This window comes from Acartia tonsa, chromosome 1 (genome assembly GCF_053477335.1).
Source record: "Acartia tonsa isolate MP-2025a chromosome 1, ASM5347733v1, whole genome shotgun sequence".
NCBI lineage: Eukaryota > Metazoa > Arthropoda > Copepoda > Calanoida > Acartiidae > Acartia > Acartia tonsa.
Genome location: NC_137260.1, coordinates 15,147,396 through 15,174,484, shown reverse-complemented (window position 1 = coordinate 15,174,484; position 27,089 = coordinate 15,147,396). Strand labels below are relative to the sequence as shown.

The window sequence follows — 27,089 nt, the reverse complement described above, 5'->3', positions numbered from 1 at the left end:
TTGCATTTATCTTGTAATAATATTTAAACACTCTTTAGAACTAGTTGCATTTTACATCTTGTAATAATGTTTAAACACTCTTAAGAATTAGTTGCATTTATCTTGCAATAATGTATCACAGAGAATTTATCTCTTCATGTTAATGCAACTAAAGTGTGCAATCAATGCAGGTAAAATTTGTAGTTTTTTTAGCAATATTTTGAATATCCTAACAAAATATATTTTTTGCAAAATATCACAAACAATACTTTAAAAGGATTCTAGCTTAATATTTTGTTTGCTTAACTAGGATGAATATACAATGGACATAGGATATACGTGAATACATTCAAATTGAAAATTTGTGGTCAATTTAGCTTGCTATATGGACCTCATTTATTGGTCAGTTCGTTAATCCAGAAGAAGTTTATCAGAGTACATATAAATCTGGTGCATCATCCAAGTAATAATGTATTGATTTATATTTACAGACCAAACTACATAGATAGTGAGTCATAGAATGAATTGACAGACTGACGTACAATTTTAGTTATATAGTAGATTAAGTTTTGTTTATGGAATCTTCAAATAATATTTATTTAGCAGCTAAATAATAAAAAAAAAATATTTTTATCTTTTTGAAAAATTTAAGCAGTTTTGTATTGAATTTGACTTCACAAATTGCATTTCTGTTTCTGCCCCTGGCGAAATCTTTTCATTAATAATAAAATTCTAACCTTCATATTTTATACTAAAGGGTTATAAGATAAAAGATAATGAATACATGGAATGACAGCCGCGCTTTAGCAGAAGGGATTTTATAATATTGATAGATGATTCGAAACTATGACTTTAATTTGTTTCTTTATATAAAGACCTTTAAGTGTCTGTGAACAAAAATAATTGAAAAAAGAATCCAACAAAGTAAAATATATCTAAATTATAAATGATTTCAAGTCCTATAATGAAAAGTAGAAAGTATTTTTGTCTGTAAATACTGAAACATTTTAGGTTCGCTCTGGTCTTAAGTTTGTTTTAAGTTATTTAATTTCTAGATTTAAGTTTTCAGATGGATATAGGCTATTTCATTCCCTTCCCTACCCCTTCGAATACAGAACTCCTTATTGTCAAGGGAGCAGCCACCATAGTTAACATAATTAAATACTAATTCTTCCAAGGTTCTAAAGATCAACATAATGCATTATATGGCTAAAATAGAATATCAACACAAAGCCTCCTAGTTAAATATGAGAATAATACTGACTGTAAAAAAATACCTGGTCTTGGTGATCTGGCGTTTCATCTACAGGAATAGAATTCACTGACAGACTGTCTTCACTGGATAGTGTGTTACTTGAGACGGCCTAATTAAAAGAAAAACATTATTAGTTACGCCATTTGAATTGAAGAAGTTGTTTATCCCCTCGTATACAGATGTATAAAACCCCATTGATGTAAGCAAAAAAACATAAAGAGTGGTATACAGTCAGACGGATCTTTCAGGTACCGTAATAGTAACTAAATATTACCTGAGAACCATAACCACTAGATGAAGGGAGGGTGTACATACATAGTTGAGAATATTACCTGAGAACCCTAACCACTAGAATAAAGGGAGGGTGTACATACATAGTTGAGAATATTACCTGAGAACCATAACCACTAGATGAAGGGAGGGTGTACATACATAGTTGAGAATATTACCTGAGAACCATAACCACTAGAATAAAGGGAGGGTGTACATACATAGTTGAGAATATTACCTGAGAACCATAACCACTAGATGAAGGGAGGGTGTACTGTACATACATAGTTGAGAATATTACCTGAGAACCATAGCCACTAGAATGAAGGAAGTGTGTGCATACATAGTTGAGAATATTACCTGAGAACCATAACCACTAGAATGAAGGGAGGGTGTGCATACATAGGTGAGAATATTATCTGAGAACCATAACTACTAGAATGAAGGGAGGGTGTGCAGTACATACATAGTTGAGAATATTACCTGAGAACCATAACCACTAGATGAAGGGAGGGTGTACTGTACATACATAGTTGAGAATATTACCTGAGAACCATAACCACTAGAATGAAGGGAGGGTGTGCAGTACATACATAGTTGAGAATATTACCTGAGAACCATAACCACTAGATGAAGGGAGGGTGTACTGTACATACATAGTTGAGAATATTACCTGAGAACAATAACCACTACAATGAAGGGAGGGTGTGCATACATAGGTGAGAATATTACCTTAGAACCTTAACCACTAGAATGAAGAGAGGGTGTACTGTACATACATAGTTAAGAATATTACCTGAGAACCATAACCACTAGATGAAGGGAGGGTGTACATACATAGTTGAGAATATTACCTGAGAACCATAACCACTAGAATAAAGGGAGGGTGTACATACATAGTTGTGAATATTACCTGAGAACCATAACCACTAGATGAAGGGAGGGTGTACATACATAGTTGAGAATATTACCTGAGAACCATAACCACTAGATGAAGGGAGGGTGTACATACATAGTTGAGAATATTACCTGAGAACCATAACCACTAGATGAAGGGAGGGTGTACATACATAGTTGAGAATATTACCTGAGAACCATAACCACTAGAATAAAGGGAGGATGTACATACATAGTTGAGAATATTACCTGAGAACCATAACCACTAGATGAAGGGAGGGTGTACTGTACATACATAGTTGAGAATATTACCTGAGAACCATAGCCACTAGAATGAAGGAAGTGTGTGCATACATAGTTGAGAATATTACCTGAGAACCATAACCACTAGAATGAAGGGAGGGTGTGCATACATAGGTGAGAATATTATCTGAGAACCATAACCATAGAATGAAGGGAGGGTGTGCAGTACATACATAGTTGAGAATATTACCTGAGAACCATAACCACTAGATGAAGGGAGGGTGTACTGTACATACATAGTTGAGAATATTACCTGAGAACAATAACCACTACAATGAAGGGAGGGTATGCATACATAGGTGAGAATATTACCTTAGAACCTTAACCACTAGAATGAAGGGAGGGTGTACTGTACATACATAGTTAAGAATATTACCTGAGAACCATAACCACTAGATGAAGGGAGGGTGTACACACATAGTTGAGAATATTACCTGAGAACCATAACCACTAGAATAAAGGGAGGGTGTACATACATAGTTGAGAATATTACCTGAGAACCATAACCACTAGGTGAAGGGAGGGTGTACATACATAGTTGAGAATATTACCTGAGAACCATAACCACTAGAATAAAGGGAGGGTGTACATACATAGTTGAGAATATTACCTGAGAACCATAAACACTAGATGAAGGGAGGGTGTACTGTACATACATAGTTGAGAATATTACCTGAGAACCATAGCCACTAGAATGAAGGAAGTGTGTGCATACATAGTTGAGAATATTACCTGAGAACCATAACCACTAGAATGAAGGGAGGGTGTGCATACATAGGTGAGAATATTATCTGAGAACCATAACCACTAGAATGAAGGGAGGGTGTGCAGTACATACATAGTTGAGAATATTACCTAAGAACCATAACCACTAGATGAAGGGAGGGTGTACTGTACATACATAGTTGAGAATATTACCTGAGAACCATAACCACTAGAATGAAGGGAGGGTGTGCAGTACATAAATAGTTGAGAATATTATCTGAGAACCATAACCACTAGAATGAAGGGAGGGTGTGCAGTACATAAATAGTTGAGAATATTATCTGAGAACCATAACCACTAGAATGAAGGGAGAGTGTGCAGTACATACATAGTTGAGAATATTACCTAAGAACCATAACCACTAGATGAAGGGAGGGTGTACTGTCCATACATAGTTGAGAATATTACCTGAGAACAATAACCACTACAATGAAGGGAGGGTGTGCATACATAGGTGAGAATATTACCTTAGAACCATAACCACTAGAATGAAGGGAGGGTGTGCATACATAGGTGAGAATATTACCTGAGAACCATAACCACTAGAATGAAGGGAGGGTGTGCATACAGAAGGTTTGGCCACTGATTCGCTTAGGTTATCCATTGTTCTAGAACTCGGCACATTTACTAAAAAAAATTATTTGTTTAAAGGGGAATAGTCGTGGCAACGCCCCTTAAAGGGCGATTCGAAATGGCTTTTTATAGGTTAGGTTAGGTTATATTGGGTTAGGTGATTGCCCAACATGGTTAGGCAATTGCCCCCGCAGGGTTAGTGCAACCCGCAGGGGCCAGAAATAGGAGAAAATCTACTATGAAAAATAAGAAGAATTACCCATTAAAGTGCGTTCCCACGAAAGGGACTATACCCGTTTAAAGTTTTGTATTCCTCACTCTACCTGTTTAATTGTTGCAAGTTTATCTGTCTTTTTGTATGTTACATAACCTCTGTAATTTTAACATAACTTATAAAACGATCAAAAATTATATCGCAAAAAAAACAAATTTTAAACCATAATGTTTGTCAATAAATTATGGATTAAAATAGATAAAACATTGCCCTTTTATCGAAATTTTTTTTACATGAGAATGAAATTTTGAAAATTGTTCTAAAGATTTATGTGAAGAGGAAAAAGTAATAAATCTACTTTTCAATAAAATTCAAATAACTTGCTTCACTTACTTTTACTTGTTTTATTAAAAGCTTTAACATAATAAATAAGTCAAGAATTGTTTTATTAATATTATAAATAAAAACTAATTAGTTTTTGTCGAAATCCTGTATTCAATATAAAAGTGATGATAGATATATGTTATTTTATCCATATAACAATATTTGTAGAAACCGTACGACAGGATTTTAGTGAAATATATTAAAATTAGGTGTACTTTTTTACCATAAAAGGTTATTAATAATTAAAATAGGTATGTCTTAAAAGCATAATTTTTCTGATATCTATAAAAATATATATCTTAAGTAAATTTCTTCTATTTTGATAAGTAATTTAATCTCAAATTGAAATAATTAAAATGTACTAAATATATGGCTACAATGAATGAAAAGGAAATTGAAAAAAAAGTTAAATTTGTGTCTGGAGAATATTTCTTACTTCTTATTTTCACACAATTTAACAAAACATTACAGGAATAAAGGGGTAATAAACAGAGATATAAAGGGATAAGACTGTGTTGGAATGATTTTCTTGTATTCCCTGGCAAGTTCGAACCCATTAATTCCCTTTTCCTTATACCAGAGAATGAGTGTGTTACGCGGCATTCCTAACTATCTCCGCGCTTAGCTTGTAAACAAACAAAGGCGCGCACATTTTTCCTTGTTGATTCCCATGTGAAGAGCTACGTGAATAAAAATAATGTATTGGATGGATATACATGCGCTCTAATCCGTGGAAGATCTCAAATAAGCCTTCCTGCTTAGTTTGACGTATAATGTGGTAAGAATTTATCTTTAATTCTTAATAATAAGTGTAGTATGGTATATTTTCACGAAGAAATTTAAAACATTAATTTTTCAACAAATAGACCATTTAACTGCTAACTTTTGACATACGAATATTTTCCTTAATTTTATTGATCATTTGAATCTAAAATTATCAATTTCTGATGCTATTTAATATGTTTCGTGCCAATTTAAAGTTTTTTAGAAATTTTATATTTTTAATTAAATTGAAATCACGCAACCTCGATATACAAAAATAATAAACCATTAATATTATGTTATTAATTTTTATATTTTTGTTTTAGATGCACCGTTTTCATGGTAATAAATACACATTTGTAAACATTCACATGTTGGTCATTCGGAGGGCTTGGAGATTAAGATTTCGTGTACGGCAAGGCATGCGTACCGAAACAATGAAAACGAGACAGAACAGATGCGGCTAAGAAAATATCTGTGAAGTTTTGTGAATGTGTTGGTTGTGATACCTTACCACACACTATTATAATCGTAATCAGTACAGTTAATTATTGTGACAATCATGGGTCCTAAAAAGAATAAAGGCGCTCAACTGGGACTACGGCTGCGCCCAGCCGTCGAGGCCCTAACCAGTGAACTAAATAAAGTGATGAAGTTGGTCAGTGAATCTTCAGAGCTTGATGTTAGACATTTCACTAAGGAGTCAATCCTTGTCCATGACAAGTTCGAGACATTCGATAGCATTATGGTCGGTTTTAGCAAGCTTGGAGTGAGAATCCAAGAGCTTGAGGAGTTTAGTGACATTTATTCTAATATAATTACTGTGCAAAAGGATTATAACGCTCTGAAAGATGCTCTAGATGCTATGGAAGAGCTCAGTGACATTCAAAGTGTTGTTGATTTAGTTGGTGATAATTTGCCTGACCATAAGGCTGAACTATATGATCGTTGCATAAAGATTGTGAAAGTTATTAAAGGGTCATATTTTCCCTTACCAGAACCAATTATAAACACTTTGTCTGCTTTGATGAAACGGCTGGCCGAGGTTAAGCTTGAACCTGTGAAGCCGCCTACAACGACGGCGGGTGCTTCGACAGCATCGCCATTTGTGTCGCCGTTTGGCACACCACAGTTCGGCACCGGTTCTATATTCACGCCAGGATATATGAATCGTGTCGACGAACGTCTTCTTCCAAGCTTTGACGGCTCAGAGTCAGCCTACGTAAGTTTCAAGGACAATTTTAAAAAGCTTACCGTAGGACAGGACCCGTCATATTTGCAGTTATTGTTGAGCAGTGAAAAGGTCTGCAGAAATAAAGAGTTGAGACTTCAGTTAATTCAGATTCAATCACATGAATCTCAATGGGCTTATCTCGACGCACGTTTTAAGTCCAAAACACGTCAGATGCTCTGCCTTTTCAACCAATGGGAGAAGAAGCCTAAACCGTCGGACTCCAACCAGATTGTCACAGTCTTAGCAGAGTTTGGTGGTGCAGTTAGCCAGCTCGAGCAGCTGACTAAAGATGATGATGATGAGGAAGTCACCACAAGCCAGTGGTTGACCATTATTCTTTTGGAAATGTTATCCAAAAAGTTGCCACGTGATTTCCAGGACAAGCTCAACCTGGCGTTGGGCTCGATGGATACCCCAAATATTCCTAAGTTGTTGAAGATTATAGAGGAACAGCGTGGCGCCATTTTGATGAGGTGTTCATTCGATGTAGACACCCCCTCCAAGAAGAAAGGTAATCCTGCGGCCGCAGCTACAGCCGTTGGTAAACCTGGGTCTCCAGCTAAGACCAAGAAGAAACAGCCTTGCCCGTCGGAAGGTTGTAACTCTGATCACCTGTTGTTTAAGTGCTCCAAGTTTAGGGATATGTCTGTTCCTGAACGCAAAGTCTTCATCAAGAAGATAGGCGCCTGTTTGCTCTGCTTACAAAAAGGGCATCGGGTGGCCGATTGTCCCAGAGCCGATAAGCTTGGCAGCTGTACCATTGACAGTTGCAACCAGCCTCATAATTCATTATTACATGAATCAGTTGCTAGTGGACAAGTTGCGGCAGTGTATGAGTCACAATTGTTTAGCAAGAACAATTTTATGCTGATGTTGCAACAGGTCCCGGCGTTGGCGGCTGACAAACGTCAAGTCACCGTCAATGCCATGTGGGACAGTGGAGCAAATTTGACGTTGATTTCTAGAAGCATTGCCAAGAAGTTAGAGTTGCCATCAACTGGTCGCACAGCTACTATTTCTCTGGCAGATGGAAAGAGCCAAGCATGTCCTACAGTCAAGATTTGTTTGGTTGACCGCAACCGGAATTCACATATTCTGGAGGCGGCGGTAGTGCCCAGCATTGGTACTGAAGAAGGGTTGCGTTCTATTGATCCTACAGCCGCCGCCGACATTTTCAACATGAAGCCTGATAATTTTTCTATGGTCGACGGCAAGATTGATGTTTTAATCGGCCATTTAACACCAGCTATGTTCCCGTGTGCAGATAAAATGGTTGGTGATTCTAGACTGTACAGAAGCTTATTTGGTACAGGCTATTTAGTTGTGTCTGCAGATGGCAGGACTGTTGCTAATCCTGTCGCCTGTAAAGCTGTGAAGTTGGAGGTCAGCAAGATGGAGTTCCTGAGTACTGAGAGTTTGGGAATACAGCCGCCATCAATGTGCAGCGGTTGTAAGAACTGCCGTCATTGCGCCGCCATAGCTGCCGGGCAGTCCGCCTTGGATGTGCGTAAGCGGCAGCTGATTGAAGAAGGTCTGACATTAGATCTTGAGAACCATATTTGGACGGCCTCATATCCCTACAAGCAGCCGCCAAGTGTGTTATTTGACAATTCAGAGCAGGCCTATAAGATCTGCTTACGTGACCGGCAGAGAATGATTAAAAAAGGTGAATACAGCACCTTCTGCCAAGTGTTTCAAGAAGCTGTGTCTTGTGGAGTGTATCAGAAGGCTTCGCCAGAAGACCTAGCTTATACTAAGCCCGTGTATTATTCGAGCCTAGTCTGCGCATATAAAGAGTCTATTTCCACGCCGTTGAGGATATGCGCAAATTCCAGCCTCTGCTGCAAGGGGCTAAGCCTCAATAGTATTATGATGGACGGCCCAGTTCCATTATATACTCTGATGCACAATCTTATCCGGTTCAGAAGTTATAAGTGTGCATTCGTGGCTGATATTCAGAAGTTCTATAATTCATTATTAGCTACCTATGAAGATTCTCAGCTGAAACGTGTTTTTTTCGCTGATACAGTTGATGGAGAGCCAGAGGTCTACCTTACCAAAACCATCAACTTTGGTGAGGCTTTGGCTGGAGATATGGCCGTGACCGCCCTCAGACTCACTGGTCGTATTTTTGGTGGACGTTCCCAGCAGGATGTTCAAGATGTTTATGGATCTGAGAAGATTAGAGGTTGTGACGTTGTAGCCCAGCAGGATGTGTGGAGAGATGTTCAGCAACCACTCAGTCCTGAATTTGTTTTGTATCAAGATCCTCCATCGGTCAAATTGGAGACTTGTACTTACGTGGATGACTGTTTGAGCGGTCATAACAGTAAGCCTGAAGCTGTCCAGCTGGTCCAAGAGCTGGAGGATATGATTGCACCTGGCAATTTCAAGTTTAAATCTGTTGTTTATTCTGGAGATGATGTTGACAGTGTAAAAGTTCTGGGCCTCGTTTGGGACCCTAAACAGGATAAGTTGTTCCTACCTGTCAGAGCCAACCACGGCGAGAAGATTAAGGGTAGAAAGTTACTAGAGGATCTAGACCTGGAGGATCTCTGGAGAAGTCTACCTGAGTTGATAACTAAACGTGAAGTTTGGAGAATTGTGCAACAACTTTATGACCCAATGGGTCTAGCAGCGCCATTGCTGCTTAAGTCCAAGCTTTGTCTGCGCTCAGTTTGCATACATGGATGTAACTGGGATGATGTTATACCTGGAGAGTTGAGGTCGGAGCTCGTGTCCAGCCTCCAGGACCGTTCGGCACTTGGAAATGTGTCGTTCAGACGTTCGATGGTTCCTGATAAGCCGTTGGGGCTTCCAATGCTTGTTGGTTTCTGCGATGCATCTAACCAGGCCTATGCAGCCATCACCTACCTGAGATGGCCAGTTCCTGGAGGATATGATGTAGTTTTGTGTTGCGCCAAGTCACGTGTCGCACCAGTGAAGATTGAGTCTATACCAAGGTTAGAAATGCTTAGTTGTCTAATTTTGGCCAGGCTTGTGGATACTGTAGCCAGAGCTCTACCTTTCAACATTTCTGGCAAAGTATTTTTTAGTGATAGCAGCTGTGCCCTAGCTCAGCTATCCAGTGACAGTGTTATGTTAAATGTTTTTAACAGTCATCGTGTTTCCGAGATACAACAGTTGACGAGCCCTGAAGATTGGAGATGGGTTCCAACCCAGCACAACATTGCCGATCTGGCAACGCGTGGTTTGTGTACAATTGAGGATGTACAACCTGGATCTACATACCAAGAAGGTCCAAGCTGGTTGCGCCTGGAACAGGACCAGTGGCCCGTTAAGACGGCGGGTGAGGTAAATGCATCCATTCCCGAGAGCGAGCTAAATCCCAAGATGGCGAAGCTCAAGGTAATGTTCACACAGGTAGTGGACAATGATTTCTGGAGGTCCCTGGCAAGAAGGACCTACAGGCAGGCAAGGAGGACTGTAGCCGCAGTTCTTAAGGCTGCCAACTGCTTTAAAACGCTGCTTATCAAGAAACGTGGCGTTACAACAATTGAGGATGATGTTAGCCACAATGATAGTTCCAAGCATTATGAGAACTATACTTTCACAAATACATACATGGATTCTGTTTGTGACCTGTTTTTGACTTCCTTCAACCAAGAGAAGGAGATGACCATGGACGCCGAGGGGAAATTCGACTCCCTTCAACCGTATCATCACAAGGTCCAGGTTTGTTGGCCCATTGTGGGTCATGATGGATGTTATCCTCTTAGGACATTTACAATATTGAAAATGTCCGGGAGAGGAGATGAGGCTCTTGAGGCCGCTGCTGGAGGCCCCAGGAAGATTATGAAGGACAGCCCAGGTGTTGTCTTGCTCAGCCGCCACAACAGGCTGGCGCGGCTCATCCTTCAACAGTCCCACGATGAATTGGGGCATGGAGGCCATCGTAAGACGTTGGCGCAAAGCCGCAGGTATGCATGGATCACACATGGCCGCATGGAGGCTATGAAAGTGGTCAAGAGTTGTGCTGCATGTTCCATTGAATATGCCAAGCGTTCGAGTCCCGCAATTGCTAATATTCTGCCAGATCGTGTCGAGCCCTCTGTGCCCTTCAAGGAGGTGCATATGGACCTTGCGGGGCCGATCGAAGTTACGAAGCCTGGCGTTGGTACCAGGAGTTCCAAGACCAAGTACAAGGTTTGGTTATTGATTGTGGCCTGTAGATTTACACAGGCTGTGTTTGTTGATGTGTTGACTGATTATTCAACTGAAGCCGTGCTGGTCGGCTTGAGAAAACTTCAGGCGTTTTACAATATGCCTAGAAGGGTTACCACAGACAGAGGCACCAATATGGCCGGTGCCAAGCGAATTATGGATGAACTTTTGAAGGATACCCGAATGCATTTTGAATGGCATCTGGTGCCCACCGCAGCACACTCGTTCGTGGGTACTGTGGAGAGGCAGGTTGGGCTGGTCAAGCGTGTGTTGAACAAGAAGTTGGCTGGTGCTACTGTAACCTTCAATGATTTATTGGTGTTGTGTGCTGAGACTGCAAGAGTCCTGAATTCTAAGCCATTGACCTATGCCACCCAAGGAGATGACGTCAATTGCTGGAGAATAATTTCACCTGCTGATCTGTTAGGCGGCAGGACCAACGATGCAATCTGCACCTTTGAGACAGGTTGTAAAGAGCCCATCACCAGGAGGCTGGAGAACTTGGAGGAGTTGACCCGTCAGTTCCATCAGGTGTACAAGGAGCAGCTCATGCCTGAGCTACTCAAGTCCGTCAAGTGGCGCAGCAACAAGGTGCTGCTTGAGCCGGGAGACGTGGTGCTGATCGACGATAGCACAAATTTGATGAAGAAGTTCAGATTGGGGCGTGTGGAAGAAGTGCGCCCAGGTGGGAGGACCGTGGTTTGCAAGTTCAAATTATCAGATGACGCAGCCGCCACGAGTAACGAGACTTCCGCAAGACGTCTGCTCAAGATCAATCTACCCAAAGTTTAGTATAAGTATCGTTCTTGTTTAACTTTGAATTTTATTTTACGGTAGATTTATCAGATTTTTTTCGAAAGACAAAAAACGCAAATTTTAACTCAATTTCGTTTAAACTTTCAAATCGACGCAAGATTTTTTCATTTGAAATGCAAACTTAAGTTATTTATACGTTTACGCAAGTTTTTTCAATGATTTAAGTCTTTCCGGGACCAGGGATTTTTTTTCGTGGAAATTTTCCTAGGTACCTACGCAAATACGAACATTTTTATACTTGTTTGATTGAAATTCGATATGATAAAAAAGTAACACAATGAGATTTTTTTTACATCATATAAATATTTCTTAAGATTTATTATAATCACATAGATAATTTAATATTACATATATATTAAAATTATTTCTATTTACCTTTTAACGGATGTACCTAAAGAAAAATGCAGATTTTTTTTCGCCTTGAATTAAGTAAATTCTTTGAGTTCGAAGATTTAAGCTTAATAAGACCGCTCTATAGTGTATCTTAGCTCTGTTACCTCGGCCAGACATACTACAGAACGGCAAAACTAAAGCATAAGATAAGTTTATTTTGATTGCTTTGATTGATGATTCTAAAGTTTCTTGAATTATTCATGATTCTTTTAATTTTGATTGATTTAAACATCACTAATTATGTTTATTTTCAGTTGATGGAGCCCTGCGCCAGAAATCCTGTCGGAAATTATGCAGTATCAAAAAATTGTGATGGAAAGACATAACGTCCGTCAGGATAGCTGGAACATGGCATTATTAATGTTTGAAAGATTGGTTAGTTTGTATCTTGAGGGGTTCATTCTAACTGAGGCCCCAAATTGCCTTAATTTTGACTGTATGAATATGTACAAGTTGCTTTCTTCTTAAAACAGAGAGAAATTGCAAACTCAGCATTTAGAGAAGTTCTTTTCTTATAATTGAGCTTTTGTTTTATTTTGGTAATTTAATTTGCATATTTCAATTGCAATTTTATTTTACGCAATTTTGATTCACGAAGATTTAAAATTATGAAATTTTAATTTTCCGATGTTTGATGATTTTTTTACAGTCATATTTTGTTTAGATTTAAGTATCTATTTTATTAAACATGTTAGATTTAAGGATTTACCTATCTTATCTAAGAATGTCTAGATGTAGGCCCGAGTATTTTTCCGCTGGAGAAAATGCTTAATTTTGAGAAGTTTTTTATGAAAATTCTATTTTTCTTTTCTAGCAAAAAGATTTAGTAGAAAAAATGTCATTATTTAATCTTTCTTTCTTTTGATTAAAAGTTTGAGTTGATTATTTAATTATTGATGCGATTTTTAATATAAAAATCATTTGCCTATTATTATGTAGGTACCTAATCAAAGTTTAGGTACTATTAATTATTAATTCATGTATTCGCAATTACATGGTCTGTAATTCTAACTTTAATTGAGATTATGAGGCCATGATATAATGAGATGTGTGAGTGGTAAATGTGCATTTCATGAATGTTGAATGCTTTTCCCATTCCTTATTCCTATCCTTATGTGGTAGTGGAGTCGGTTTGAGTTATTGTGGTGTTCGTAAGTTACCATATTAATTTTAGGCCTGATGGCCATGCCATTTTAAACTCTTGTAATTTATGCGTTATGAGATTGTGATTTTGTGGACACTGTCTGCACGCATGATGTTAAGATGGGTTATTGTGTTCGATTCCCAGTGACTAGACGGGTGTGTGTTGGAATGATTTTCTTGTATTCCCTGGCAAGTTCGAACCCATTAATTCCCTTTTCCTTATACCAGAGAATGAGTGTGTTACGCGGCATTCCTAACTATCTCCGCGCTTAGCTTGTAAACAAACAAAGGCGCGCACATTTTTCCTTGTTGATTCCCATGTGAAGAGCTACGTGAATAAAAATAATGTATTGGATGGATATACATGCGCTCTAATCCGTGGAAGATCTCAAATAAGCCTTCCTGCTTAGTTTGACGTATAATGTGGTAAGAATTTATCTTTAATTCTTAATAATAAGTGTAGTATGGTATATTTTCACGAAGAAATTTAAAACATTAATTTTTCAACAAATAGACCATTTAACTGCTAACTTTTGACATACGAATATTTTCCTTAATTTTATTGATCATTTGAATCTAAAATTATCAATTTCTGATGCTATTTAATATGTTTCGTGCCAATTTAAAGTTTTTTAGAAATTTTATATTTTTAATTAAATTGAAATCACGCAACCTCGATATACAAAAATAATAAACCATTAATATTATGTTATTAATTTTTATATTTTTGTTTTAGATGCACCGTTTTCATGGTAATAAATACACATTTGTAAACATTCACATGTTGGTCATTCGGAGGGCTTGGAGATTAAGATTTCGTGTACGGCAAGGCATGCGTACCGAAACAAAGACAATGGTTGATAAATTGATGTGTATCCCCAATGTTGACACAAAAAAAATACCCTTTCTGTAGATCAAAATTAGCGATTTAAACGTTTGGACACTCAACTTAATAAACCAACCAATCAAAATTCAGTAAAAGTCCCAAAAGTTATTAATCAAACGAACAAGAAATTGTTATTGTAAAACTTTTGGGACTTGTGCAATAAACAGCCCATTGTCCCCACTCTCCCTTTCTCTGGGTAATAATAAAAAAAGATAAATTTATTTTATGAAAAGATGAGAGAAAATTATGGAAGAGGGAGAGAGAAAGATAGAGAAAGAGATTGTGTTGGAATGATTTTCTTGTATTCCCTGGCAAGTTCGAACCCATTAATTCCCTTTTCCTTACACCAGAGAATGAGTGTGTTACGCGGCATTCCTAACTATCTCCGCGCTTCGCTTGTAAACAAACAAAGAGGCGCACATTTTTTCCTTGATGATTCCCATGTGAAGAGCTACGTGAATAAAAATAATGTATTGGTTGAATATACATGCGCTCTAATCCGTGGAAGATCTCAAATAAGCCTTCCTGCTTAGTTTGACATCATAATGTGGTAAGAATTTATCTTTAATTCTTAATAATAAGTGTAGTATGGTATATTTTTACGAAGAAATTTAAAACGTTAATTTTTCAACAAATAGACCATTTAACTGCTAACTTTTGACATACGAATATTTTCCTTAATTTTATTGATCATTTGAATCTAAAATTATCAATTTCTGATGCTATTTAATATGTTTCGTGCCAATTTAAAGTTTTTTAGAAATTTTATATTTTTAATTAAATTGAAATCACGCAACCTCGATCTACAAAAATAATAAACCATTAATATTATGTAATTAATTTTTATATTTTTGTTTTAGATTCACTGTTTTCATGGTAATAAATACACATTCGTAAACATTCACATGTTGGTCATTCGGAGGGCTTGGAGATTAAGAATTCGTGAACGGCAAGGCATGCGTTCCGAAACAATGAAAACAAAACAGAACAGATGCGGCTAAGAAAATATCTGTGAAGTTTTGTGAATGTGTTGGTTGTGATACCTTACCACGCATTATTATAATCGTAATCAGTACAGTTAATTATTGTGACAATCATGGGTCCTAAAAAGAATAAAGGCGCTCAACTGGGATTGCGGCTGCGCCCAGCCGTCGAGGCCCTAACCAGTGAACTAAATAAAGTGATGAAGTTGGTCAGTGAATCTTCAGAGCTTGATGTTAGACATTTCACTAAGGAGTCAATCCTTGTCCATGACAAGTTCAAGACATTCGATAGCATTATGGTCGGTTTTAGCAAGCTTGGTGTGAGAATCCAAGAGCTTGAGGAGTTTAGTGACATTTATTCTAATATAATTACTGTGCAAAAGGATTATAACGCTCTGAAAGATGCTCTAGATGCTATGGAGGAGCTTAGTGACATTCAAAGTGTTGTTGATTTAGTTGGTGATAATTTGCCTGACCATAAGGCTGAACTATATGATCGTTGCTTAAAGATTGTGAAAGTTATTAAAGGGTCATACTTTCCCTTACCAGAACCAATTATAAACACTTTGTCTGCTTTGATGAAACGGCTGGCCGAGGTTAAGCTTGAACCTGTGAAGCCGCCTACAACGACGGCGGGTGCTTCGACAGCATCGCCATTTGTGTCGCCGTTTGGCACACCACAGTTCGGCACCGGTTCTATATTCACGCCAGGATATATGAATCGTGTCGACGAACGCCTTCTTCCAAGCTTTGACGGCTCAGAGTCAGCCTATGTAAGTTTCAAGGACAATTTTAAAAAGCTTACCGTAGGACAGGACCCGTCATATTTACAGTTATTGTTGAGCAGTGAAAAGGTCTGCAAAAATAAAGAGTTGAGACTTCAGTTAATTCAGATTCAGTCGCATGAATCTCAATGGGCTTACCTCGACGCATGTTTTAAGTCCAAAACACGTCAGATGCTCTGCCTTTTCAACCAATGGGAGAAGAAGCCTAAACCGTCGGACTCCAATCAGATTGTGACAGTCTTAGCAGAGTTTGGTGGTGCAGTTAGCCAGCTCGAGCAGCTGACTAAAGATGATGATGATGAGGAAGTCACCACAAGCCAGTGGTTGACCATTATTCTTTTGGAAATGTTATCCAAGAAGTTGCCACGTGATTTCCAGGACAAGCTCAACCTGGCGTTGGGCTCGATGGATACCCTAAATATTCCTAAGCTGTTGAAGATTATAGAGGAACAGCGTGGCGCCATTTTGATGAGGTGTTCAATCGATGTAGACACCCTCTCCAAGAAGAAAGGTAATCCTGCGGCCGCAGCTACAGCCGTTGGTAAACCTGGGTCTCCAGCTAAGACCAAGAAGAAACAGCCTTGCCCGTCGGAAGGTTGTAACTCTGATCACCTGTTGTTTAAGTGCTCCAAGTTTAGGGACATGTCTGTTCCTGAACGCAAAGTCTTCATCAAGAAGATAGGCGCCTGTTTGCTCTGCTTACAAAAAGGGCATCGGGTGGCCGATTGTCCCAGAGCCGATAAGCTTGGCAGCTGTACCATTGACAGTTGCAACCAGCCTCATAATTCATTATTACATGAATCTGTTGCTAGTGGACAAGTTGCGGCAGTGTATGAATCACAATTGTTTAGCAAGAACAATTTTATGCTGATGTTGCAGCAGGTCCCGGCATTGGCGGCTGACAAACGTCAAGTCACCGTCAATGCCATGTGGGACAGTGGAGCAAATTTGACGTTGATTTCTAGAAGTATTGCCAAGAAGTTAGAGTTGCCATCAACTGGTCGCACAGCTACTATTTCTCTGGCAGATGGAAAGAGCCAAGCATGTCCTACAGTCAAGATTTGTTTGGTTGACCGCAACCGGAATTCACATATTCTGGAGGCGGCGGTAGTGCCCAGCATTGGTACTGAAGAAGGGTTGCGTTCTATTGATCCTACAGCCGCCGCCGACATTTTCAACATGAAGCCTGATAATTTTTCTATGGTCGACGGCAAGATTGATGTTTTAATCGGCCATTTAACACCAGCTATGTTCCCGTGTGCAGATAAAATGGTTGGTGACTCTAGACTGTACAGAAGCTTATTTGGTACAGGCTATTTAGTTGTGTCTGCAGATGGCAGGACTGTTGCTAATCCTGTCGCCTGTAAAGCTGTGAAGTTGGAGGTCAGCAAGATGGAGTTCCTGAGTACTGAGAGTTTGGGAATACAGCCGCCATCAATGTGCAGCGGTTGTAAGAACTGCCGTCATTGCGCCGCCATTGCCGCCGGGCAGTCCGCCTTGGACGTGCGTAAGCGGCAGCTGATTGAAGAAGGTCTGACATTAGATCTTGAGAACCATATTTGGACGGCCTCATATCCCTACAAGCAGCCGCCAAGTGTGTTATTTGATAATTCAGAGCAGGCCTATAAGATCTGCTTACGTGACCGGCAGAGAATGATTAAAAAAGGTGAATACAGCACCTTCTGCCAAGTGTTCCAAGAAGCTGTGTCTCGTGGAGTGTATCAGAAAGCTTCGCCAGAAGACCTAGCTTATACTAAGCCCGTATATTATTCGAGCCTAGTCTGCGCATATAAAGAGTCTATTTCCACGCCGTTGAGGATATGCGCCAATTCTAGCCTCTGCTGCAAGGGGCTAAGCCTCAATAGTATTATGATGGACGGCCCAGTTCCATTATATACTCTGATGCACAATCTTATCCGGTTCAGAAGTTATAAGTGTGCATTCGTGGCTGATATTCAGAAGTTCTACAATTCATTATTAGCTACCTATGAAGATTCTCAGCTGAAACGTGTTTTTTTCGCTGATACAGTTGATGGAGAGCCAGAGGTCTACCTCACCAAAACCATCAACTTTGGTGAGGCCTTGGCTGGAGATATGGCCGTGACCGCCCTCAGACTTACTGGTCGTATTTTTGGTGGACGTTCCCAGCAGGATGTTCAAGATGTTTATGGATCTGAGAAGATTAGAGGTTGTGACGTTGTAGCCCAGCAGGATGTGTGGAGAGATGTTCAGCAACCACTCAGTTCTGAATTTATTTTGTATCAAGATCCTCCATCGGTCAAATTGGAGACTTGTACTTACGTGGATGACTGTTTGAGCGGTCATAACAGTAAACCTGAAGCTGTCCAGCTGGTCCAAGAGCTGGAAGATATGATTGCACCTGGCAATTTCAAGTTTAAATCTGTTGTTTATTCTGGAGACGATGTTGACAGTGTAAAAGTTCTGGGCCTTGTTTGGGACCCTAAACAGGATAAGTTGTTCCTACCTGTCAGAGCCAACCACGGCGAGAAGATTAAGGGTAGAAAGTTACTAGAGGATCTGGATTTGGAGGACCTCTGGAGAAGTCTACCTGAGTTGATAACTAAACGTGAAGTTTGGAGAATTGTGCAACAACTTTATGACCCAATGGGTCTAGCAGCGCCATTGCTGCTTAAATCCAAGCTTTGTCTGCGCTCAGTTTGCATACATGGATGCAACTGGGATGATGTTATACCTGGAGAGTTGAGGTCGGAGCTCGTGTCCAGCCTCCAGGACCGTTCGGCACTTGGAAATGTGTCGTTCAGACGTTCGATGGTTCCTGATAAGCCGTTGGGGCTTCCAATGCTTGTTGGTTTCTGCGATGCATCTAACCAGGCCTATGCAGCCATCACCTACCTGAGATGGCCAGTTCCTGGAGGATATGATGTAGTTTTGTGTTGCGCCAAGTCACGTGTCGCACCAGTGAAGATTGAGTCTATACCAAGGTTAGAAATGCTTAGTTGTCTAATTTTGGCAAGGCTTGTGGATACTGTTGCCAGAGCCCTACCTTTCAACATTTCTGGCAAAGTGTTTTTTAGTGATAGCAGCTGCGCCCTAGCTCAGCTATCCAGTGACAGTGTTATGTTAAATGTTTTTAACAGTCATCGTGTTTCCGAGATACAACAGTTGACGAGCCCTGAAGATTGGAGATGGGTTCCAACCCAACACAACATCGCCGACCTGGCGACGCTTGGTTTGTGTACGATTGAGGATGTACAACCTGGATCTACATACCAGGAAGGTCCAAGCTGGTTGCGCCTGGAACAGGACCAGTGGCCCGTTAAGACGGCGGGTGAGGTAAATGCATCCATTCCCGAGAGCGAGCTAAATCCCAAGATGGCGAAGCTCAAGGTAATGTTCACACAGGTAGTGGACAATGATTTCTGGAGGTCCCTGGCAAGAAGGACCTACAGGCAGGCAAGGAGGACTGTGGCCGCAGTTCTTAAGGCTGCCAACTGCTTTAAAACGCTGCTTGTCAAGAAACGTGGCGTTGCAACAATTGAGGATGGTGTTAGCAACAATGATAGTTCTAAGTATTATGAGAACTATACTTTCACAAATACATACATGGATTCTGTTTGTGACCTGTTTTTGACTTCCTTCAACCAAGAGAAGGAGATGACCATGGACGCCGAGGGGAAATTCGACTCCCTTCAACCGTATCATCACAAGGTCCAGGTTTGTTGGCCCATAGTGGGTCATGATGGATGTTATCCTCTTAGGACATTTACAATATTAAAAATGTCCGGGAGAGGAGATGAGGCTCTTGAGGCCGCTGCTGGAGGCCCCAGGAAGATTATGAAGGACAGCCCAGGTGTTGTCTTGCTCAGCCGCCACAACAGGCTGGCGCGGCTCATCCTTCAACAGTCCCACGATGAATTGGGGCATGGAGGCCATCGTAAGACGTTGGCGCAAAGCCGCAGGTATGCATGGATCACACATGGTCGCATGGAGGCTATGAAAGTGGTCAAGAGTTGTGCTGCATGTTCCATTGAATATGCCAAGCGTTCGAGTCCCGCAATTGCTAATATTCTGCCAGATCGTGTCGAGCCCTCTGTGCCCTTCAAGGAGGTGCATATGGACCTTGCGGGGCCGATCGAAGTTACGAAGCCTGGCGTTGGCACCAGGAGTTCCAAGACCAAGTACAAAGTTTGGTTGTTGATTGTGGCCTGTAGATTTACACAGGCTGTGTTTGTTGATGTGTTGACTGATTATTCAACTGAAGCCGTGCTGGTCGGCTTGAGAAAACTTCAGGCGTTTTACAATATGCCTAGAAGGGTTACTACAGACAGAGGCACCAATATGGCTGGTGCCAAACGAATTATGGATGAACTTTTGAAGGATACCCGGATGCATTTTGAATGGCATCTGGTGCCCACTGCAGCACACTCGTTCGTGGGTACTGTGGAGAGGCAGGTTGGGCTGGTCAAGCGTGTGTTGAACAAGAAGTTGGCTGGTGCTACTGTAACCTTCAATGATTTATTGGTGTTGTGTGCTGAGACTGCAAGAGTCTTGAATTCTAAGCCATTGACCTATGCCACCCAAGGAGATGACGTCAATTGCTGGAGAATAATTTCACCTGCTGATCTGTTAGGCGGCAGGACCAACGATGCAATCTGCACCTTCGAGACAGGTTGTAAAGAGCCCATCACCAGGAGGCTGGAGAACTTGGAGGAGTTGACCCGTCAGTTCCATCAGGTGTACAAGGAGCAGCTCATGCCGGAGCTACTCAAGTCCGTCAAGTGGCGCAGCAACAAGGTGCTGCTCGAGCCGGGAGACGTGGTGCTGATCGACGATAGCACAAATTTGATGAAGAAGTTCAGATTGGGGCGTGTGGAAGAAGTGCGCCCAGGTGGGAGGACCGTGGTTTGCAAGTTCAAATTATCAGATGACGCAGCCGCCACGAGTAACGAGACTTCCGCAAGACGTCTGCTCAAGATCAATCTACCCAAAGTTTAGTATAAGTATCGTTCTTGTTTAACTTTGAATTTTATTTTTACGGTAGATTTATCAGATATTTTTTCGAAAGACAAAAAACGCAAATTTTGACGCAATTTCGTTTAAACTTTCAAATCGACGCAAGATTTTTTTCATTTGAAATGCAAACTTAAGTTATTTATACGTTTACGCAAGTTTTTTCAATGATTTAAGTCTTTCCGGGACCAGGGATTTTTTTCGCGGAAATTTTCCTAGGTACCTACGCAAATACGAACATTTTTATCCTTGTTTAATTGAAATTCGATATGATAAAAAGTAACACAATGAGATTTTTTACATCATACAAATATTTCTTTAAGATTTATTATAATCACATAGATAATTTAATATTATATATATATTAAAATTATTTCTATTTACCTTTTAACCAATGTACCTAAAGAAAAATGCAGATTTTTTTCGTCTTGAATTAAGTAGATTCTTTGAGTTCGAAGATTTAAGCTTAATAAGACCGCTCTATAGTGTATCTTAGCTCTGTTACCTCGGCCAGACATACTACAGAACGGCAAAACTAAAGCATAAGATAATTTATTTTGATTGCTTTGACTGATGATTTTAAAGTTTCTTGAATTATTCATGATTCTTTTAATTTTTGATTTGATTTAAACATCACTAATTATGTTTATTTTCAGTTGATGGAGCCCTGCGCCAGAAATCCTGTCGGAAATTATGCAGTATCAAAAATTGTGATGGAAAGACATAACGTCCGTCAGGATAGCTGGAACATGGCATTATTAATATTTGAAAGATTGGTTAGTTTGTATCTTGAGGGGTTCATTCTAACTGAGGCCCCAAATTGCCTTAATTTTGACTGTATGAATATGTACAAGTTGCTTTCTTCTTAAAACAGAGAGAAATTGCAAACTCAGCATTTAGAGAAGTTCTTTTCTTATAATTGAGCTTTTGTTTTATTTTGGTAATTTAATTTGCATATTTCAATTGCAATTTTATTTTACGCAATTTTGATTCACGAAGATTTAAAATTATGAATTTTTAATTTTCCGATGTTTGATGATTTTTTTTACAGTCATATTTTATTTAGATTTAAGTATCTATTTTATTAAAACATGTTAGATTTAAGGATCTTACCTATTTTATCTAAGAATGTCTAGATGTAAGCCCGAGTATTTTTCCGCTGGAGAAAATGCTAACTTTTTAGAAGCTTTTTATGAAATTTTACTTTTCTTTTCTAGCAAAAAGATTTAGTAGAAAAAATGTCATTATTTAATCTTTCTTTCTTTTGATTAAAAGTTTGAGTTGATTATTTAATTATTGATGCGATTTAATATAAAAATCATTTGCCTATTTTATTATGTAGGTACCTAATCAAAGTTTAGGTACTATTGATTATTAATTCATGTATTCGCAATTACATGGTCTGTAATTCTAACTTTAATTGAGATTATGAGGCCATGATTAATGAGATGTGTGAGTGGTAAATGTGCATTTCATGAATGTTGAATGCTTTTCCCATTCCTTATTCCTATCCTTATGTGGTAGTGGAGTCGGTTTGAGTTATTGTGGTGTTCGTAAGTTACCATAATTAATTTTAGGCCTGATGGCCATGCCATTTTAAACTCTTGTAATTTATGCGTTATGAGATTGTGATTTTGTGGACACTGTCTGCACGCATGATGTTAAGATGAGTTATTGTGTTCGATTCCCAGTGACTAGACGGGTGTGTGTTGGAATGATTTTCTTGTATTCCCTGGCAAGTTCGAACCCATTAATTCCCTTTTCCTTACACCAGAGAATGAGTGTGTTACGCGGCATTCCTAACTATCTCCGCGCTTCGCTTGTAAACAAACAAAGAGGCGCACATTTTTTCCTTGATGATTCCCATGTGAAGAGCTACGTGAATAAAAATAATGTATTGGTTGAATATACATGCGCTCTAATCCGTGGAAGATCTCAAATAAGCCTTCCTGCTTAGTTTGACATCATAATGTGGTAAGAATTTATCTTTAATTCTTAATAATAAGTGTAGTATGGTATATTTTTACGAAGAAATTTAAAACGTTAATTTTTCAACAAATAGACCATTTAACTGCTAACTTTTGACATACGAATATTTTCCTTAATTTTATTGATCATTTGAATCTAAAATTATCAATTTCTGATGCTATTTAATATGTTTCGTGCCAATTTAAAGTTTTTTAGAAATTTTATATTTTTAATTAAATTGAAATCACGCAACCTCGATCTACAAAAATAATAAACCATTAATATTATGTAATTAATTTTTATATTTTTGTTTTAGATTCACTGTTTTCATGGTAATAAATACACATTCGTAAACATTCACATGTTGGTCATTCGGAGGGCTTGGAGATTAAGAATTCGTGAACGGCAAGGCATGCGTTCCGAAACAGAGATAAAATGATTTATGAAAAAGAGAGAGAAAGAGGGAGGGAGAGATAGATTAAAAGGAAATAGTTAACATTTTTTTGTAACTTATTATTCCTTTATTACTGCAAGAAAGTATTGATTATAGTGTTGCAAAACAACTTCTTTTTTTGGTGTGATATCACTTCCTCAAAGCACAAAGTTTACATTCAGACGCAATAGTTAATTTACGAGGGAGGTATCACTTATAAATGATCAGTGGAGGAGGGGCAGACATTAGGCTGTTTAATGTCTATTACACTAGTCCACTATTCGTTGGCTTTTCAACTTTAGGAACTTTTATTAAATTTTGATTGGTTGATTAAGTTGAATATCCAAACATTTCAACTACTAATTGTAATCTACAGAAAAGATAATTTGTGTAATATAGTAAAATAACCAACGGAAAAGGTAGTGTAGTAATAATTTGCAATTTTTATTTCTATTTGATGATATTATACTTTTTGGCGGATGTGATTAACCATTATTTTCATCAAATACAAAAGTTTTAAGAAAATATTTTCAACTTGAATTCATTTTATTTTGCTAATTTATTTGTATTTCCTTATTTTAAAGACTTCTCTTGGTCAAATTAGTGTAAGCTTTTCTATTAGATTAAAAGATATTAATGTTGCTTTGGAGTATCTGAAACATCTTATTTTACCTTTTATTTACAGCCCTGATTTTTGGATCTTTTCATTCTTTACTGTGTTATTTATATTATTTCTAGCCAAACTTAGACTTAGAGTAAAAAAACCTTATCCACATCCATTTAAAAAAAGGTGGAGAGGTTCTGTGCTCGACTAAATAATTAGAGAGAAACTGCCAATTAATTGAATAAATTAACTTATAGAGGTTTTCCTTTTGGAGATAGTTATTTATCACATCGTATTGTAAACAGCTTTCCGCGGACATATAAATGTACAATTACAAAATTAAAACTAGTTTTGTTAGCCCCGAGATGCCGAAGGCACGATCTAACAAAACTGGTTTTAATATTATGATTACGGTCTAACAAAACTGGTTTTAATATTATGATTGTACATTTTTATATTCGTAGAAAACTGGATATAAAACGATTCAATACATGATTTTTCAGTATGGCTACAAACCGGTTATAATCCAGCGGATATTAATCGGTTTCGAAGCCATGCTGTAATATCACTTACCTTTATTACTATCAGGATGAAAAATGTTTTCTTTATTTTGTACTCCATTGTTCGCCAGTCTAGAATAAAAAATCGATAAATATAAGGACGAAAAAGTTAACAAATCTCATATAAACAAACACATGATGTTTGTATGTAAGATCGCGTAAACGGCTAGACATAGGTTAGTAGATATAATAATTACAGGTTACTAGAGGAAAGATAAAGTTTACCATTATACAAAAATGGATATATTACCACTTGGATCTTACACCAGATTTTCACCAACAATTCCCCCCTTTCAGCCCCTTTACCACACATCCCCTCTCCTCCTAGAAGATGAACGAACTGACCAATATATGATTTCTATGTTAACAAGCTAAATTTATGACATTTTTTCACCTGTCATAATATCCGCGTATATTCTATATCCAACCATTGTTACAAGTCATTTGAAACATTCTCTCATGAAGTAAGAAAAATAACTACTTAACGAAATGCTTCGCGTATAAAAACCAATAATATCGCTCAAAACTTTTATAAAACTTTTATAGATGTGTAATGTATCTTATCTTAAATTTAGTTTATAAAACAAAACAGGATAAAAAGATCTCAATATTTTCATCAAAGACATTTGAAAAGGACTCCTATGATTAGAATAAGAAGTAATCTTTATTAAATTCATTATTAGTCTGCTTTATTATTTGTCAGACTTTGCTTTTCGGATGTTCTCATTCTTGTTTTTTATCATGTAAAATTTTACCTGGTCTTTTTATTGCTTGATAGGTTAGGTGATGTGGTTATTCTCTCCGAATCAGATCTGAAAAATGATTATTGCTTTAATAGTCTGATAAAAAAATAAAGAAATCAATTAATCCACAAGAAAATTTCACTAAAAAGTTAATATAAAAATACAGAATGATTTCCAATTATGTTTTTATAGTCATGAAATCCGATGAAAATACAAACCAAAACATCGAAAATGAGTTAATAATTTGTTATAAAAGTGATAAACTGCTCATAAAATTTTTGTGTTTCTTAAAATCACTGAAATGATCTAACCTGTTATTAATGGTAGAACCAAGATTTAGAAAAGTTGGTCTGGATGGATTATCCCCCTCCCCACAATTATTCACCCCCTCACCCCCCTCCGAAGAATTCTGGGGCGAAGATGTTGCCCCGCCTCCCCAGGCCCCAACACTTCCCTCCCCCTCAGGTACAGTTTCTAACTCTCGGCGCGGACCCAAACTTGTGCCGCTGGAACTGGCGGCTGAGGCTGCGGAGGCTGATAGCGGACGCCGCATAAATCTTGCTCCACTGTTCGAGGAAGCACTACTGAAGTCCTACATTAAAAATAACAATTCAAGAACCTAGTAAAAGTGGCTGACTCAGATTATGACGTAAAAAAAAAAAAACCAATGAGAGGCCACTATAAATTTTACCATTGGTCAACTAACCTCTCATTGGCTAATTATTTTTACGTCATAATCAGAGTCAGACACTTTTACTAGGTTAACAATTCAATAACATACTTTAATAACATGATACTAGTTTTAGGCGGTTTTCATTAATGTGCATAGTTGAGCAGAGAAACCTTTCCCTTCTTTAAAATAAGGAGGACGGAAGTAAGTTTTTTTTATATGATGCATTTATTTCCTTAGTTCAGGTTAGGTTAGGTTATATAAAAATAGGAATTAGGTTTTAAAAAAAACATCCCCCTCCTAATCTTCAGTTAAAAGTTATTTCACTTTTCAGGCATTAACAAAAAATATATGAATGTGAAATTTTCGTAAAATAGTTTTATTTCATTAAAAAAATCTTTGAAATTCATACTTGGTTGGACGAACGTACGAACTTCCCAATATATTTATTATACACTTTATATTCATTTAATTAAGCTGTACCTGGACACTCATAGATGATTTTATCCTTGACATACCACCGCCAGAACTAACGCCTCCGACGCCATTTTGAATCGCCGGACCGCCGCCATTCAACGGCCCATTAATCGACCCATGCAATGACGAAGTTAGACTATCCGACGATATTGACGGTTTCATAGCGTTGGCAAAGTTAGGAACACTCATTGTCTTTCTGATGCTGCTCTGGATTGTAGGCTTTCCAAAGGAGCGTAGCGCCTCTTTAACCGCAACATTCTGGCGTAGACGGTCGAGGGCTAAGATGGTGTCTACGGCTGCTACGCCCTTGGTGTAGCGCTCGATAAATGTGTTTCCAGTAGTAGGGTCTACTTCCTAAAATATAATAGAATAATATTATGATTTTTTTCATTGTTATTTGTCTGTCTTGTAATAATAAATTATATATTTCCAAAATCTAAACTTTTAATTTCATTCGCTCTTAAACTATAAAAATAGTCATATTATGTTTCTTACTAGCTGTTGAGCTATCTAGCTTTTTTACTGTTCACGAAGCTAGCTCTCATACTTTTCATAGCAATCTTTCTAGTTTTGAAAAGTTAGGCTAACTATTATTGTTTTTATCTATCTATGTGTTAACATATGTAGCTGCTAAACTATCTATCTATCTAGCCGCAAAGCCATACCTGTGAGGAAGCAGCGGCTATAGCCGCCAGGCTCTGGCGATCCTCCAGCTCGGCGCTGGCGGCTGGAACATTTGAAACAATCTGGTAGATCATTCCAACTCGACACACTTGTCCTGTTCTGGTTAAAGTCTTCTTAATCTTTTCCTGCAA

The 27,089-nt window shown here is 38.4% G+C and overlaps 1 protein-coding gene across 1 annotated transcript in view; it reads right to left on the bottom strand.

The window, feature by feature from the left end:
- Khc-73 (Kinesin heavy chain 73) overlaps nt 1-27,089 on the bottom strand; it is a 164,533-nt gene that overhangs the window by 7,219 nt on the left and 130,225 nt on the right. The window contains exons 41-47 of the mRNA XM_080169918.1: nt 26,940-27,083; nt 26,281-26,628; nt 25,439-25,719; nt 25,140-25,196; nt 24,398-24,456; nt 3,996-4,096; nt 1,257-1,343 (exon numbers count right to left, since the gene is read on the bottom strand). Of these exons, the coding sequence (XP_080026044.1) occupies nt 1,257-1,343; nt 3,996-4,096; nt 24,398-24,456; nt 25,140-25,196; nt 25,439-25,719; nt 26,281-26,628; nt 26,940-27,083 (1,077 nt within the window). The remainder of the gene's footprint in view (nt 1-1,256; nt 1,344-3,995; nt 4,097-24,397; nt 24,457-25,139; nt 25,197-25,438; nt 25,720-26,280; nt 26,629-26,939; nt 27,084-27,089) is intronic.